The sequence below is a fragment of the Centroberyx affinis genome, unplaced genomic scaffold (genome assembly GCF_046629955.1).
Source record: "Centroberyx affinis isolate AG114_WGS23_722 - 3 ecotype Tasmania unplaced genomic scaffold, CSIRO-AGI_Caff_v1 ptg004188l_1, whole genome shotgun sequence".
Taxonomy (NCBI): domain Eukaryota; kingdom Metazoa; phylum Chordata; class Actinopteri; order Beryciformes; family Berycidae; genus Centroberyx; species Centroberyx affinis.
In genome coordinates, this window is record NW_027281940.1 from 138,363 (window position 1) to 155,484 (window position 17,122).

General features: G+C 43.1%; 1 protein-coding gene across 1 annotated transcript in view; it reads left to right on the plus strand.

Annotated features, from left to right (window-relative positions):
• The window catches only part of snx29 (sorting nexin 29), a 91,818-nt gene that overhangs the window by 57,976 nt on the left and 16,720 nt on the right, over window positions 1-17,122 (plus strand). The window contains exon 15 of the mRNA XM_071542804.1: window positions 13,691-13,797. Within this exon, the coding sequence (XP_071398905.1) occupies window positions 13,691-13,797 (107 nt within the window). The remainder of the gene's footprint in view (window positions 1-13,690; window positions 13,798-17,122) is intronic.

Consider the following 17,122-nt stretch of genomic DNA (forward strand, 5'->3'; position numbering starts at 1 on the left):
AGGCGCAAGTAATCTGACAAGTTTTTAGATTTTTTTTTTTTTTTTTTTTCAAGTTAGTCCAAGGCCTCTCTCATCTCCGCCATGAGTAAGATGAAGTCGTGATCATGTAGAACGCCACTGGAACCGCTTTTAGGCAGCAGAAATGTAGCGTTTGGGTGAACAAAAAGTAACTTGTAGTATAATTTTCTTTTGTTTAGGCCTTTTTTCTAAGCTTTTCCGCAATAACTCCATAACCTTTTGAAGTGAGGTAAACCAAAGGCGGCCTCTCTCTGTCATAAATGTGGTGAGAAGTCGGGACCACCACAGCAAAACGGCTTATTTCTCGCTTCAGAGAATGTTCTGACGGATCCGATTTCTCTCTGGGGAAACTTAAGCCATTCAGGTACTAAATATATACTGTGTGAAGAAATCGCTTAAGTTTTTCAGAGGTTTTAATTTCATGAAATAAGTTCGTTATTGCAGTGGCAAGTTGAGGATATGAGCTAACTGCTGTGCTGTTTGGATTCAGCGTGTTTGTGTCTGTGTATGTGAAGTGTGTATGAGTGCATTTCTGTGTATGCGTACTGTTTGTGTTTGTGTGTGTGTGTGTGTGTGTGTGTGTGTGTGTGTGTGTGACATGTGTGCGCTTGTGTGTCTGTTTCTGTGAATTTGTGAGAACGAGTTACTACATTCACATGCACACAATAATCCAATTATTGTTCTCACTCAGATTATGAGAATATTTAATTAAGCTCTTTACATGCTTGGAGCATTCACATTTTCCATTAATATTCATTAATTTCATTTTCCATTGCGCATACTCCGATTATTGATCACCCCTCCCTCTCTCCCTCCCTGTACTGGCGATGTCTTGTTTAGTCGTTGCATTAAAGCACAGTTTTGTGGATCCCACAGTATTCATGTAACTCTACTCTGTAACTTTACTGGATGTTCATGTAATGCTGAGAGGTGCGAAGGCCAAACAAAGGGAGAGGACTGTAGATTAGAGTAGATGATTCGATGAAAGTTTAATGATCCCCGTGGGGAAAATGGGTCATTGCAGCAGCAGAGAATAGGATCTAGATAAGAATAGAGCAAATGGAGAGTATTGAAGATAATACAAGTAATTACAACAGAGAACATATTGAGGATAATACATTATGAATAAATAAAGATACACCATCTTTGCTGACAGATTTGCAAGTTAGAAAAGCAATGTGTAGGTGTGCATTGCTCATTTTTCACATTATTAGTTGTACAGATGTAAGAACATATGTTCGGAAATGTGTCTTGAAGTGCAAATGTGCGTTGTAAAGTATTGGACTTATCACATGTGCAGATGGAGGTGCAGTATGTGCTGTAGGCATAAACACTGACTGGTGGATCAGTTGGCTCAGGCACATGCCATGTAGCTGCAACATTTGAATCCGGTCAAGGATCTTTGCTGCATGTCACTGCTGTCTCTCTCCCATGTTTCCTGTCTCTCTCATGAAGCAGAAAAGCTGTACAATAATCTTAACAAGACGCTCAGTCAGCGTGTCGAATCCACACCGTACCAGGTCGCTTACTTGCATAATGCTCTTGTATGTCCAAACAATCCTCTTGTGATTTGATCAGTATTGCAGTAGAGACACCACAATTTCATTTGTCTGAATCGTCTTATTATAACCTCAACGTAACATAATCAGATTTAATAGTCTGAGTTCTTATAAGATAAGATAACAAGATGAACTTTATTGATCCCTGTGAATAAATTGGGTCAGTACAGCAGAAACGACTAAAGGTGTATGTTGGAGAACACAGAGTAAGAAAAAACGAATACTTTGTCTAATAATGTGATACTCTGTTGATCCTCAAAGGAGAGAATCATCTTTTTGCTTGCTCTTCAACATGGAGGACTCAGCACAGGGTCAGCTGCAGACCCTGTCATCCAAAAAGATTTAAAAAATACAATTTTATGAAAGCTAGAGCATTTCTATGGTGGTAATAAAATGTTTCTCCACATCCGCTTAAATAGAATACCGGTAAGCACTAGGAAAGCTATTGACAGATTTACAGATGTCACCAATAATGTGACCAAGGTGTGACCAAGTCAACTTTGCTCGAGTCCCAAGTCAGTCTTGAGGGGCAAGTCTCAAGTCAAGTCTCAAGTCTAAATGTAAAACACCAAGTCAGAACAAATCAAGAGTCCAGTATCAATTTTATATCTAAAAGAAAACCAAATATCTAGGACTTTTCAATGCAATATGGTTTTAAGAGCATCATGAGTTTGATTTCTATTATCAGTTTCAACTTCAATAAATTCAATCATTCCATACAAATTCAGAAAACAGAATTTAAATTCAGTCGTCTGCTGGAACAAATCTCATCACTTTTAATCTAGGTCATTTACACAAACACAAGATCTCAAGTCAAGACTTTAGAAACCTTTTCAAGTCATCAAAGTCAAGTCCCAAGTCAGCAGAGCCCAAGACAAGTCTCAAGTATTCTCTTCATGTATCAAGTCAAGTCTCACGCAATTAAATTAAATTGACTCGAGTCAAAGTCATGTGACTCGAGTCCCCACCTCTGCTGATAATCCATTGTCCAGTAATATAGGACAAGATTAAGATATAAAATAAAATATGCATTATGTAATCTATGACTTTTATCGGCCTCTATTGGTGACCAGTAAGAGCTGCAACAACATCAACAGGTCTCTGGCTCAGCTTACAGTGACCTGGAATTGACACAAATAATAAAGTCACATTTTCACAGTCGAGACAAGTAAGCCAGCTAATTAGAGCAGAGATCCAGCAGAAGCATCTACTGAAGAGGTGACATCAGAGACAGTATTATATATAGAGACAGTGCACTCTATTGTCTTTGAATGGGAAAATCTGTAATGATAAAGATGGCGGATCCAGCAACGTAAAACCTGTTGGACAAATGTATGTATGGGACTGCCGTGAAACAGATTAGTCTTGAATGTCGTAATCTCTACTGTTTCATGAAGCAGTGGATGATGCATCAGAAAGAGGACAAAAGACGTTTTCTGTGTCCTTTGAAACAAATGTTAACACTCCATGTTGTTAACAATTCAGCAGTTTTCGTAAACATGTAATGCGAATAATTGGATGTTTGTCAGAACTTTAGATATAGACGACTCTCCAAAGAGATAGGAGTCTTGTTAGTCACAAACTTACTGCCTGAGGGTGTTACCAAGATGGAGCCTGTGTGAACTCATCTTCCTCAAAGTGACTTTGGTAGTATGTTACCATGCAAAATACTGTAATAATAATAGCACTGCTTTGTTATTTATTTTCTGGCCATCACAGATGCTCTACATGAATCATGGCCATGTTTTGATGCTGTTGTTTCACCCGGTCTGTGACGTCTCCTGAACAGAAAATGTCTTCCTCACTATCAGAAAATGTCTCATTTTATATATAGATTTGTATTTTAGGTATTCAGCTGATGCTCTTAAGCCAGGTGTTTGTGCTCATGGACACTTTAACAGGGCACATGGCTGTTGGGATGGAGGGAATTGAACCATTGTTTGGTTGTGGGACATTCACTCTAAAAGCTTGGCCACCCTTCCTCCCGTCCGCCCCGTCTCCTCACTCACACGGGCGATATCAGAAGATTTTCTTTCACCTCGGGGTTGTTAACATTTCCAGGAAAAAATTGCTTTCAGATTACTAGTTATTGGACTAAAACTCGGGGGGCCCGGGCGTAATTTGACTCGGAGTGCGACGTGAATAAGGATATTCTGGGGCAGAAGAAAAGTAGTCTGCTTCTTTCAACCCCCTCTCCACCTTCCCTGTGATACAGGGCTGGAAATTGGCTGTGGTTTGGCCGTGATAGATGGCAGTGGTTTGCTGTGATTGGAGCTATTTTGGACACTTCCAAGAGCGAAAAAGAAAAAAAAAAAAAACTTGCAGAGTGTCAGGCGGCTCCGGAACACTCTTGAAAGGAAAGTAGAGCAGTGAAACAGCCCTAGATGGTTTCTAGTTGATAGGTTTGAGAGTATGTGTGTGTAAGTGTGTGTACATTTTCACGCACGTAATATTCTTCTTCCTCCTGTGAATGAAAGGTGATAGTTCAATTAAAGCATTCACATGGCGCAGAGTAACGTAATTTCACCCGATAACTAGAATCCTTTCCATGGATCGGTTTGATGGTCGGATTAGTTCGCCGTGACGCAGAGAGATCCGGCCTGTGTCGGAACATTTTGTCCCTTTTTTGGCAGATTTTTTGGTATTCTTTGTTCAAGCTAATGCCCTTACAAAAACACCTGGAATCAAGCAGTGTTATTCTCCGTGTCAAGCTGATTTTCTCTCGCATCACGCATCCTTTCCTATCATAATCGGAGGCACTGGTGGGAGAATGTGTGTGCACCGGTGTGTGTGCATGTAAGTGTATGTGTGTGTGTGTGTGTGAGAGAGACAGAGAGAGAGAGAGAGATCAAGATGTAAGTCCTTCTTCACCAGTAGGCCTCTTCAGTAAGCCAAGCCAGAGCAAAGCCCATTGATGGGAGCTATCAGAGCGAGGAGAATGGCGATTTCCACACCTTCTGACTCACGTGTGTCTCTGTGTGTGTGTGTGCGTGTGCATGCGTGCGTGTGTGTGTGTGTGTGCGCAAGTCTTATCGCTCTATCAGAGATTGGGTTTGCACTGTTAGTCCCGTGTAACTGGAGCAGGCTGGGCTGATCCTCAAACATCTCTCTCACTCTCTCTCTCTCTCAACACTGTCTCTCTCCCAACACACACACACACACACACACAAAGGCCGCTGTTATCTGAAGGAGGGCTGTGCGAGAAATGAACTATGCACGATTAGAAAATGAGAGAAGATTGCTTTTGATTAGCACTCGTTAATTAACTCAGTCAGCCGCCTGCCTGCTCCCTAGCCAGCCCATCAACAATGTATAGCCTGGCTACGTGATCCACTTACTCTTACTGTGTGTGTGTGTTTGTGTGTGTGTGTGTGTGTTGAGTGGGCATGCATGTATTTGTGAGTGTGTGTGTGGCAGAGCATGAATATACAATTCATTTTTTGATTTTTTTGTCTTCTCATGATTTTTGACCTTGTAGTTTTATAATGAAAACACACGCACCTTGAACCTCAATTTGCTTTGGCGTCTGCCTGCTTGCATTGTGTGTGTGTGTGTGTGTGTGTGTGTGTGTGTGTATGTGTGTGTGAGATTCTCTACGCTGCGTGGTTGTGCTTGTGCATGTGTGAAAAATCTTTTTTATCCGTGTTTTCATTGATATGCATGGTGGGAAATGGCCGGCCTTGAGAACATGCATGATTAGTGGCGTGGTGCTATGGTAATACCTCATCACAGTGCGCTGCCAAGTTGAACAGAATGGAAATGAATGATTGATAGGGGGAAAAAAGAAAGTAAAAGTGGAGAGAGGAGAAAAACAAAAAGAGGAGGAGGATGGATGGATAAGAAGTAAGGTTGGAGGGAAGAAAGCCACATTTCAAAGATGAAATTGGTGCGGAGAGAGAGGAGGAGGAATGAAGGTTGCATAAATGAGTCGAAAACGGCGATGTATTCCTAATAGGAATACAGGAGTTTCTTTGGAGGGAAGGAGGCAACAAAGACAAGAAAGGAAGAAATCAAATCAATACTGCATAGGGGAGATGGCTCAACAAAAACAAGGACGTCTTTTTAAGTGAAAAAAAGATGAAAGAAAGAAAGTTACGGGCACAAAAAAAAAAGAAAGAACAAAGGGAGGGAGGTAGAAGCTCGGAGGGATGGAGCGATTTCATAAGAAGATAAGATATGGAAGGAGAGATTCAGAAGAGCCCCAATTTCACAGTGGTGTGAATGCCGCGGGTTTGTGGCTGTTACGGCATTACAAGGAGCGCTCCACTTGATTGCGCATTAGGCCTATTGTGGAGGGAACCTGCCCATGTTTTATTTAGCAGGCTCGCTGCGGCGCCGGACGCCTGTTTGTTCTCCAGCCTGTGTGCCGGGGGTCGGGAACGCGGAGCCACGTCTCCTAACTGCTAATGGATGGAGCAGAATAGTCAAGTGTGTCTGCCGCTCGCCTCGTTTCTCATCAGCTGTGTTATTTCACCCGCCGAGCCTCCACTTTTGCCCTTGGAGATGATTTTTCAGGTTGTTTTCCCATTCACTCCTAATGGGTGGTTACTGTTTTCCTGCTCTTTTGCTGCTCTTGATTATGAAGTGAGGAAGGCAATGTGGGATTCACACACACACACACACACACACACACACACACACACACACTGCTGTGTATACATTTGATTGTGTTGCTCAATCTGAATCAACCTCTCCTCTCGTCTCTCTCCTGTTTTTTCCTTAACCTCCTCCCAGCTACAGAATACTGAATGACAGTAGTAATAACCGGGGACAGGAAATTTCTCTCCTGGTCCTGCTCCATTTGTCAATATTTTACCCCGTCCCATCCTGATTCTGTGGTGAAGCTCCCTCTTGATCTCTTGACTTGGAGAATGTCGGCAGTTTCTAGCATCTTGCCCTTGTTGCACACCTGGCCAGCCAAACAAGAGAGAGAGAGAGAGGCTTTACACTTCAGACAGCAGTTTGTTCTGTCAGCAGCAGTCTCTTTTCCACAAGTGCAATACAAGTACAGAAATTAGTCCTGGTGACACTGGTGCAGGGACAACAGGGCCTCACATTCAAGTGGGCAGAAAATCTGTTGCAACCTTGAGCTCCTCCAAGATGGATGGAACAAACAGTGCCTTGCAACCCTGCATGCTCCCTCCTTGTCCTTGTGTATCTCTTTCTCTCTTCATTGTTGTCTGTCTTTCAATTTCTCATATTTGCTGTCTCTCTCACGCTCTCTTCAGGTCTTTTTCAATATGCGGTTTGGTCGTTTTTAATGTCCTCCATGGCTCATTTGATGTAATATCTAAAGGACAGAGCGCTGAGGATGGAGGATAGATACAAATCCTTGAAATCTACTTGCCAACAGCAGAATATGGAGGATGCATCGGATGGTGACTTGGCCAATGAGAATGAATGGGCAGCCCCAAGATTCATTGTGAGAACGACGTATCACATCCCAAATATCTGGCAGAAATAAAAGTGCTATAGTTTATAGTGTAGAGTCAGTTGAAACAGGACGGAAAATGAACACCTTACTTGACGTGACCTCAAACTTCCAAACTGTGAAGATGCCTCTCTGTTCTCTTGTTCTTGAGAAGTTCGTTCTCTCCAAGTCAACTTGGCCAAGTATCGACTTGGCATTCGTGGTATCGGTAATCACCTTTTGTCTCTTTCCCGGTCTCTCTTAGTCTCTCTCTCCCTGCCTTCTCCGTCTCTCCCTGTCTCGTTTGATAACACAGCCTTCTGGTCTGAGGGGAATCCAGTGTGTTTGTACAGTAGGCCATTATCTGTGTATGACGGTCCTCTTGCCGCTGCTCTTGGCTCGGTCCTCCTGGGAGTCTGAGGAAAAAAACCAGAGAAAGCGAAGGTCTCTAATAGGGGTTGGGCGGCTGGACATCGGGGATCAGCGATCGACTGAAACCATCGACAGTGGGAATTCCCTCGCTGACATTTTCTGATTTAAATTGCCTTGATCTTCAGTAATTTAAAGTGTAGCCAAGTGCAAGATACTGAAACAGGGAAGCAGGAGCAGGGACAAAAATGATTCTCAAGTCTATCCACCCTGCCGAAGACATCGGAGATCGGCTATATACTGTGTGTGATGACGATTTGTTGTCAGGAGAGTGTAAACTATGACCTAGCCCTAGTCTGTGATTGTGTCTCCCTGCTCTGCTCCCAGCAGAGTTTTACACCAATGGAGGCTCAGCAAGGCGGCCAGACAGCAGGCCGCGCCGCACCTCAGTTAATATCCCATCTACTGTTGTTCTGTCTCATACAGGGTCACCCGTCCGCTTTCTGTTTTTTTCTTTTTGTTTTATAGATTGTTTTGTGGGGGGCATTTTTTTGCTTTATTGGACAGAGTACAGTGGAGATAGACAGCAAAGATGGGGATGCGAGAAAGGTCCCAGGCCAGATTTGAACCCCATGCACTTCAGCGAACTGATCCAAGAGTTTGCCCCAACATCTGCTGCTTTCTGTGTGGATTAGTGATGAAAGGCCTGATTATTTATTTATTTTTTATTTTTTTATTTTATTTGCACACACATAAAACTGCATAAAATCCAGATAATGAAAAAAAAAAAAAAGATGTGACAGGAGAGGTCAAGAAGCCACAGCCTTATACAACGGACCTCCCCTCAACTTAAGGAGAAAAACAAACAATAACAAAAAGGAAAGAAAAAAAAGAAAAAACTAAGCTAATATAATTTATAAAAATGCAACAAAAAATAAATGACAAGAAGAAGCACACAAACTGAGCATAAAAATTAACTAATCAGTAGACAACAGCCCAATAAAAACAGAGAAATACATGAAAAACAATACAGGGAAAAAGATTGTTAGTTTTTGAAGGCATGTTGGTAGGACTTTACAACAGCAGATTTTTGTGTATCAATCTGTACTTCTCAATGGAAATGCACTGCAACTACACAACAACACTGTGTTAGTACTAAATGAAAAACTGGCCTTACAACCTGTGATATAGTGTTAAATAAAGTGAAGCAGTGTCTTAAATGCATGTACAGAGAGAGCTTGACGCATATTGACTTGATAGGGACAGTTAAAAAGCTTTGTCAGCTGATCTAAGGCTGCGCTCTTGTGCATATGGGAATAAAAGTTTGATGATATAGGTAGGGGTCAAGCCATTCACCGCTTTAAAAGTAATCAATAAGATCTTGAAATCAATTCTCAAATCAATAAGGGAGCCAATGTAAATGTGCTACAATGGGATCCAAACTGTGTATTTGTCCTGTGCACAGCTGTGCGTTTCTTGCTGCTGACTGCAGGAGTAAACAATGTCCATAGGCACAGGAAAAAATAAACCAACTCCTTTTTGTTTTAGCATTATTTTTTATTTTCATTTTTATCAGGCTATCAGCAAGTAAAGTTTGCAGAGAAAACAATGTGTTTCGCCGGTGAAATGACATTGCGAACTTTAAGAAGTCAGTCAGTTTATTTTTTAGTGCGTGGTGAACATACCTTCCTATGGACATTGCTAAAACGGGAGTTATATTCTCTCTTCTACTTGATCCAGTCAAAAGCAGCTGTATTTTTGACTAGTTGCGGGCGCGGGAGAGAGCTTTCCTATTAAAGCCACAATACAGGAAATTGCAACAGTCAATGTGGGATGAAATTAGAGCGTGGAAGTCCATGTCAGGAAAGGATAGAAACGACCGGATCCTATATATATATATTTCTTAACTGATAGAGGCAAGACTGAACAACACTTCGGACTTGTTTCTCAAATTTCAGACCAGAATCAAAAATAACTCCCAGATTTCTGGCTGCTGGCTTGATGTTCGCTGTTAGGTTGCCAAGATTTTCATGAATTTTAGCAGCTACATGCAGAGTTGGGATGCAGAGGGTTTCTGCTCATTGAGGAGATGTAGACACTGGCCTGTGTGTGTCCGTCTCCTCCTCACTAAACTGCCTCGTTATCTCACACACACACATAATGCCGTATATATGTACAGTATATACCACACACTGAAATACACACACACATATAGATATATAGATATATATATACACACACAGGAACACATGCATACACACACAGAATGAGGGAAAATGGTAATAATTTCAGAAATGCTAGGCCACACACACACAAGCACACACACCAACCACACACACACACAGATACACACACACACACACACACACACACACACACACACCAACACAAACAGTCCCAGTGATCATTAGAGCTGTCCAGGGAGATGGAGAGAGTCTCCAGTCAATTGGAAACTCTGGGGATGCAGACGCCTGGGAATGGGAGAGTACAGTAGAACACACACACACACGCACGCATGCACACACACACACGCACACACACGCACGTACACACGCGCACACACACACACACAACCACTCACGCACGCACGCACACAAACACACACATATACAGACGACACATAACTTGTACAAAGCTCAACATTTCAGCAGTGCTTCTACATGCCTCACTCACACACACACACACACACACACACACACACACACACACACACACACACACACACACAGAGTGACATGGCTGCTTGCAGCTGCTGGGGAGTGTTGCTCAGTTAGTTTTATTACAGACCAGCTGTCTGCCCAATTTCCTAGACTCTGAAACATCTGTGGGTGCCCCCCCACCCTCACCCCTCTCTCTCTCTCTCTCTCTAAACCCTCTCTCTCTCTCTCTCTCTTCCTCGTTCACCCATACAGCCTGTGTATGTTTCATTATTAAGAGCCTATCAATGTGACAGGTAACAGAAATCCAAGTTAAGGGAAAAAAAAAACTCTGAGCTGAGGCAAATTGGTACCGCAAGAGCAACCGTCAGCAATCCTGTGTGTGTGTGTGTGTGTGTGTGTTTGTGTGTGTGTGTGTGTGTGTGTTTGTATGTGTGTGTGTTTGTTTGCCATTTTTATATCTTTGTGCCTCTTTTTGTGAATATGTGTGTCTCAGCTTGGATGCTTCTCTCTCTCTCTGTGTGCATGTATATCTCTCAGTATTTGTATGTTTATGTTTTCATGCTGTGTGTGTGTTTGTCTCTATGTGGTCTCTGTGTGTGTGTGTGTGTGTGTGTGTGTGTGTGTACAGTAGCTTTCTAGGCTATTAGGCTGCTGACTGAGGTATACAGTACAGTGCTATTGGCGGGCCAAAGATAAGCCTGGGGATTGCTGTGCCACTGGGCCCTTTGCAGGAGCCCTGATAATGCTTTTCTATCAGCCGGTGTGTGTGTGTGTGTGTGTGTGTGTGTGTGTATGTACGTCTGTGTATACGTGTGCGTGGGCGCGTATGTGTGTGTGACTTTCTTGCTGTGCCAGCTACTGTAGGTTGCAGCATTAAAGAACTTAGTCATTATGGTTTGATGTGTGTGTGTGCGTGCGTGTGTGTGTGTGTGTGTTTGTGGGTGTGATCTATGTTTTTACTCTCTTGTGGGGTCCAAATGTCTCACAAGGATAGTAAACCCGGACAGATTGTCACCCAGGTCATCAATTTGAGCCCCTGACTGATTGGGAAAGTGAATGAGAAACACTGCCTTCCAGCTACTGCCAAGTTTCCCTTGAGCAAGGCACTAAACCCACCAACTGCTCTACTGGAGCTGCCCAGGGCCCAACACTGGCTGTACTGGGCAGCTCCCAGGTGTGAATGGGTGTAACTGTGTGTGTGTGTGTGTGATGCATTCCAAACCAAAACTCACTTTAAAACCCCTTTATCATCCCATTTTATGATATATAGCATTATCAATACCAGAATTAATCTTTTGTTCTTTCAGTGTAACACACGTTTTCCCTGTTGCTCCTGTGTGTTGTCACTGATTTGTGAGTTTTTAATGCAACAACATATTCCTTCTACTTGTGCTGCTATTGCTTGTGAATTAATGTTACAATGCCAAAGGTCTCTCTGTATGTAGGTGTGTTTTGAAATTTAAAAAAGCAGGGGGTATTGCTGCAAAAGCTCATGCGTCAATCTTCCCCTGGTTAGATTATAGATTAGAATACAGCAACAGTAAACATGTCGTCCCCCTTATAAATGATGAAGTACCACTCTAGGCCAATCAGCAGCAAATATTTCACCTTGTTTTGACCTGGAACAGAGTATCTGCACGTCCTTAAAAAGTCTTCACCATGCAATGACAGTTCTTTGTGCTACATGTCCACTCTTAGATGAATACAGAGCAGGGTTAGTTATACAATATGCAAAATTATTTTTTTTGCATTGTAAACACAGTTGAACTTCATGTCCCTTAACTGCTAATTCCCTGTTCTTTTTGTTATACCACCCGTTTATAGTTTCAGAACTTTGATTAGCTATGTTTGATCTGAAATAGCCCGGTGTTGCCATGCATCTTTCTTTATTTCCGACTTTCTGAAACCTGCATATACGATACAGTTCCCTGTGTAACTGTAGCGCCCCCTTTGGGCCAGTCAGTTGAATTTTTAAATCGTCACAACTTGGCGGTGAGATGCATCGTTCACCCAGGTTTCATCAAAATCCGATCAGCGGTGTCTGAGATACTGTGTGTGATGGATAGACAAACAAACTCCTTGATCGTCTCATTGACTGATACGGTGCAGGTGTGTGTGTGTGTGTGTGTGTGTGTGTGTACAAGCCTTGGCTCCACTTGTGTGTGTTTAAGTGCAGTCCATTGGGCCAACTTATCCGTCGTTGCTCTTATCAGTGCGCCCGTACCTGCCTGTGATTCTCAACAGCTTTCCCTACGGTCCCGTCTATTTGGAACTACAATGAGCCGGCCCGCCTCGTCAATACCTGCCTTACCCTGTCTAGACATTCAGACGCTCGCTGGGGGTTCGGTCCTGATCTAATCACAGTCTAACCTCATATTTTCTAAAGAGCCTCCTCCAACAGCCACTGCCCCTGGTTTATTTGAGCTCTGGGCTGCCTTTGGACATGCTGTATTTCTGTCTCTGTAGTTTGTTCTCTCTCTCTCTCTCTCTGTCTCTCTCTCTGCTCATACTTCTCTCCCTCTCTCCCTCTCCTCCCGGCCTCGGCGTGTTTGTCTAGGTGTTAGCTGTGTGTGGTGGCGGTGAAATAACGGCGTTAATTTGCTTTCCCCGAGGTGAAAAAACAATCCGTCTCCCCCCCCCCCCGTGAAAGATACAAGAGCCTCGACTTCCGCTAAGTTCTGCCGTTCCTCACCGGGGGAACCCGATTAGCTGATGTTTATGGGCTGGGAAGCGGCGCTTTAGGCTCCGCCGTGATGAGTTTAGCCGGTTAGCGAGCTAGCGCGGAGAAACAATAAGCCCCGTCTGAGCAGACAGTCAGAATAAAACAGGCGGCGGGAGAGCAGGGGAGTCTATCACTTTGACAAAACAGTGAGAAGTTTTCTCCGAAGGAAATATTAGTTTGTGTGTGTGTGTGTGTGTTTGCTTATGTGCCTGCACCAGCATTTTGTAATGTGTGTAAAGTGTGCATGCATACACTTTGTGCATTTGTGTTCTTATATATGTGTGTGTGTGTGTGTGGGTGTGTGTGTGTGTGTGTGTGTGCTTGCATGCATGTTTTCATGTGTGTGACTCATATCTGCTTCTGTGTTTTTGGTGTATTTTGTGTGTGTGTGTGTGTGTGTGTGTGTGTCTGTGTGTGTGTGTGCTTTCTTATGTGCCTGCACCAGCATTTTGTAATGTGTGTAAAGTGTGCATGCATACACTGTGCGCATTTGTGTTCTTATATATGTGTGTGTGTGCTTGCATGCATGTTATCATGTGTGTGACTCATATCTGCTTGTGTTTTGGTGTATCTTGTGTGTCTGTGTGTGTCTGTGTGTGTCTGTGTGTGTGTGTGAGACAGTAATTAAGGAAAATGGGGCCTCATGGCTCATGCCTGGTGTCTCAGCGTTGGCTGATAATGTGTGTATTATATAGATCTGCTGCTCCCTGCGTATTGTTCCCTTGCTGCTAAATAACAGCATCAAACAGCCGCAGGTGCCAGAACTCACTACAGAAGACAACACAATGTGCATAATTGGCAGAAGCCCACTGTTTATAATTGGGTGTGAAATGAGTCTCTCTCGTCGCAGTTGCTGCTCTTGACATGTCAAAACATTGGTGCACCAGTCGTTGTGCTGACTCCCTCTCTCTCTCTCTCTCCCTCTCTCTCTTTCTCTCTCTCTCTCCTCCAGCCCTGCCCATGCTGCGGCCGAGCGAAGACCCGCCCCCCGCCCCTCAGAATAAGTCCATGGGCGACATCGAGGAGCTGGCCGCCAGCTATGAACGCAAACTCATAGAGGTGAGTGCTGTCCCGCTGTCGCTCCGTACATCACTGTTACTGTCACTGTATATGGACAGTTATCTGACTCATAAAGGGAAGGGCCGCATTTACAATTTCCAGATATTGATTTTTTTACCAGCTGTTGCAACAAATCACTGTGATTACAGGGATGTAAACATTACATTTTATAGGCATGTGTAGCATTATTAAACCTCGATATATCCTTGTCAAATGAATCATGATTCCTTGGTGTAATTACCGTAAACAAATGAGACCGTGGTGGAGATGATTCATGGCCTTTATCTCTCCTTTATTTATTTATCCCTCCTTTATCTCCTTTAATTTATTGTGTGTTTTTTAATGTGCTGTGTAGTTAGTCTGCTATGTGTTATTTGTCTTCCACTGAGGGCCACAGTGGAAATAAGTGTTTTGTTTAACACTTTCATGGGCCTTCCTCTGGCAATGTAACATGCTAAGTCTTTTAACATGTTTGATTTTTTTTTTTTACTCATAATAAATTCAATCAATCAATCATCTCATCTCTCTTGTTAGGGCTCGTGTTTCTCTAAATTAAGACCACATTTCCCATAAACCCTGTTGCTTCACTTTCTCAAAGAGGATGTTGAGGTTTGAGGATGGAAGTGATTCCTCCATCTTCCTTTCCCTCCTTCCACCATCTGCTGCCAGAAACTCTTTCAGCTTTAGCTCCGTTTGCTCTGGAAGAACAGAACCTCTTCCTGTTTTGTGCCATAAAGCGATCCAGCAGATTTCCCTCCAGATCCACCAAGTGGAGAAACAATGGAGGATGCAGAGTAGAGGCTGATAGAGGCTGACAGGCTGTTCAGCGATGGTCTCATTTGTTTACGGTAATTATACTAATGTCTCAAAATTAACGTGGTAATGATGTAGTGATGTTAAAGCGCTACATGTAGCACCTTTAAGTTTGAGTTGAGATATACCTGAATGGATATATTTAGGGGCAAAGATGAACAAAGAGGAGGTTAAATCCCCGTTGGCCTGTTCAGAGCTGTTTTTCAAGGCTGTGCAGGGAAAATGGGAAATTGTCACCAAGCTACTGTCACTGTAAAGCAGAGAAGCGTACTTTCTGCAGGTGCATTTGATCCAAAACACTCACATTTGTGTTCCAAGCGACAAGAGCTGCTCCCTTGGCAGGTTTTCCTCCAAAATATAGATTGTATAGCTTAGGGATGATCTGTAATGATTGGACGACAGCGACTGTGTGAGTGCTGATGGGAATTGTGTCCAGCTTCCTGTTAGATGGACCAATGATGTGACACTCTGAAACCCAGTGAGAGGATGGCATCGGCAGAGAGAAGTGTATACAGTGTCTGTTTATTGTAATGGGGAGGTGGGTGATGGGGAGGGGGGGAGAGGGGGCGAGGGGTGGGGGGTGGTGGGGTGTATCTGAATTATTCATCGGCTGTTTTATATTTCTTTAATAAGAAATAATTCCGCCTGTGTTTGGGAAAACTATGGTTTCATTTATTTATGCACATGTATGTGTGATGCATTTTTCATGGCGTTTACTTATTTATTTGTTCATTTGCTTGGCTGTCAGTCTCCATCGGGCTTTCAGCGCGAGCCGGGAGGACGGGCGCGGCACACAATCACACCGCCGCCTCTTTCCAAGTCCCAGCCGAAGCCAGCCTTGATGGCCGTGTTTAAATGGGCTGTCAGGGGGAATGCAGGTGCTTCCGTCCTCCCCGATATGTAACAAGTTGTCTCGCTGAAGTATGGTAAACTGGGGAAAGAGGCTGGCGCCGGCTCGTTGGCTAATGATATCAGCATGTGTCCCGACCGCAGAGGAGAGGGAACAAGAAGATGTGCAGCAGGAAGGAGATTTGTTCTCATTATCGCTCTCTCCACCCGTCTTTTCAACAGGCTGGTTCAATAGGAGGCGCCATAATATTCAATGGGACATTGTTGTCACATTTGTATGAGGTGGCGAGAGAGATATTGATAGAGAAATACTGAAAAAGAGAGCGAGTGAGCCTCTCTTTATTGTTTACAATGTGTGTGTGTGTGTGTGTGTTCTTTCAGGGTCAGCAGCATCACTGTAGCTCCTGATGTGAGGATTCAGAAATTCTACAGTCTATAATTACATTAGTGCCTGTCAACCTTTCTGGTTCAGCTTTCTTGCTTCGGCAAGTGAGACAAAAATCTGACTGACCAAGATATTGATCGTTTGGAAATGTCACATCAAGCCTAGTTTGATTTATACAGGTCTGGTACACACACATAAATATTGGACAAGGTCCTGCATTCATTAACCTGGAAAACACGCCTCTAATCGTGACCTAATTCGCTCTTAATTTAATGATGCTAATGTATTTTATTGACTTTGACTTTCTGTACATTTGAGCTAAATCTCAAGGCGCTCTTGTCCTCTTTTCCCGCTGCTCTCTTCTCCTGCCAGGGCATCCATGGCTCCTGAAAAGTCTGAAAATAAGTGATCTAAATGTACAGCCTTAAAAAGCATTAAAATATCTTAAATCCAGCTATTGGATGCCATATTTTTTCACCAGGTAATGACAGGTTTCTTTGAGCTGCATGTTCACTCTTAGATTCATCCAGAACAGGGTTAGTAGTACATTATGAGTCATATCTGCTTTAATAAACAAAATTAGACATCATGTTCCTTAACAATTAATTTCTTGCTGTCAATTTTCTTTTACTGCCCGTTTATAGATTTGACATTCTATGTTGGATCGGAAACTTTGCAAATCGGAATCTTTGTTTCTTTATTTTTCTTATTTTCACTTTTTCAAATTGGCCTTAAATGTAATTCCAGGTAGAATTAAAAAGCCTTACATTTGACTTTGTGAAACCTGCGGATCGCTTCCTGCTGCTTTTCCTTTGCTCATTCCCTCGAGGCCTCCCTCTTCTTCTCTTTCCTCCACTATCATCTCTGTTTTCTTCCTCTCCATCACTTCCTTTAGTTTCCCTCATTTTTCAACCTTTATTTAACCGTGAAAATTGACTAAGACCATGAGCTGATATACAGAAACGACTTGGGGAGTAAATGAGAGTTTTTACCACTTGATGATTCCAGGATCTCCTCTTCACCTTCTTCTCACTCTGTCTCTCCCTCTCTCTTCACACTCCTTCACCCCCTTTACTGCCTCCTCCCCTTCACTTATCGTCTGTGAGAGTGAGAAACTGATCTGAGGTGTGTACGTGTACGTGTGTGTGTGTGTGTGTGTGTGTGTGTGTGTGTGTGTGTGTGTGTGCTTTTGCCACATGTGTGTATTGGTATCTGGATGAGTGGGTTTGCACACCATGAATCTGCATGGCTGTCAGATCTCAGTGGGATTGAAGGCGA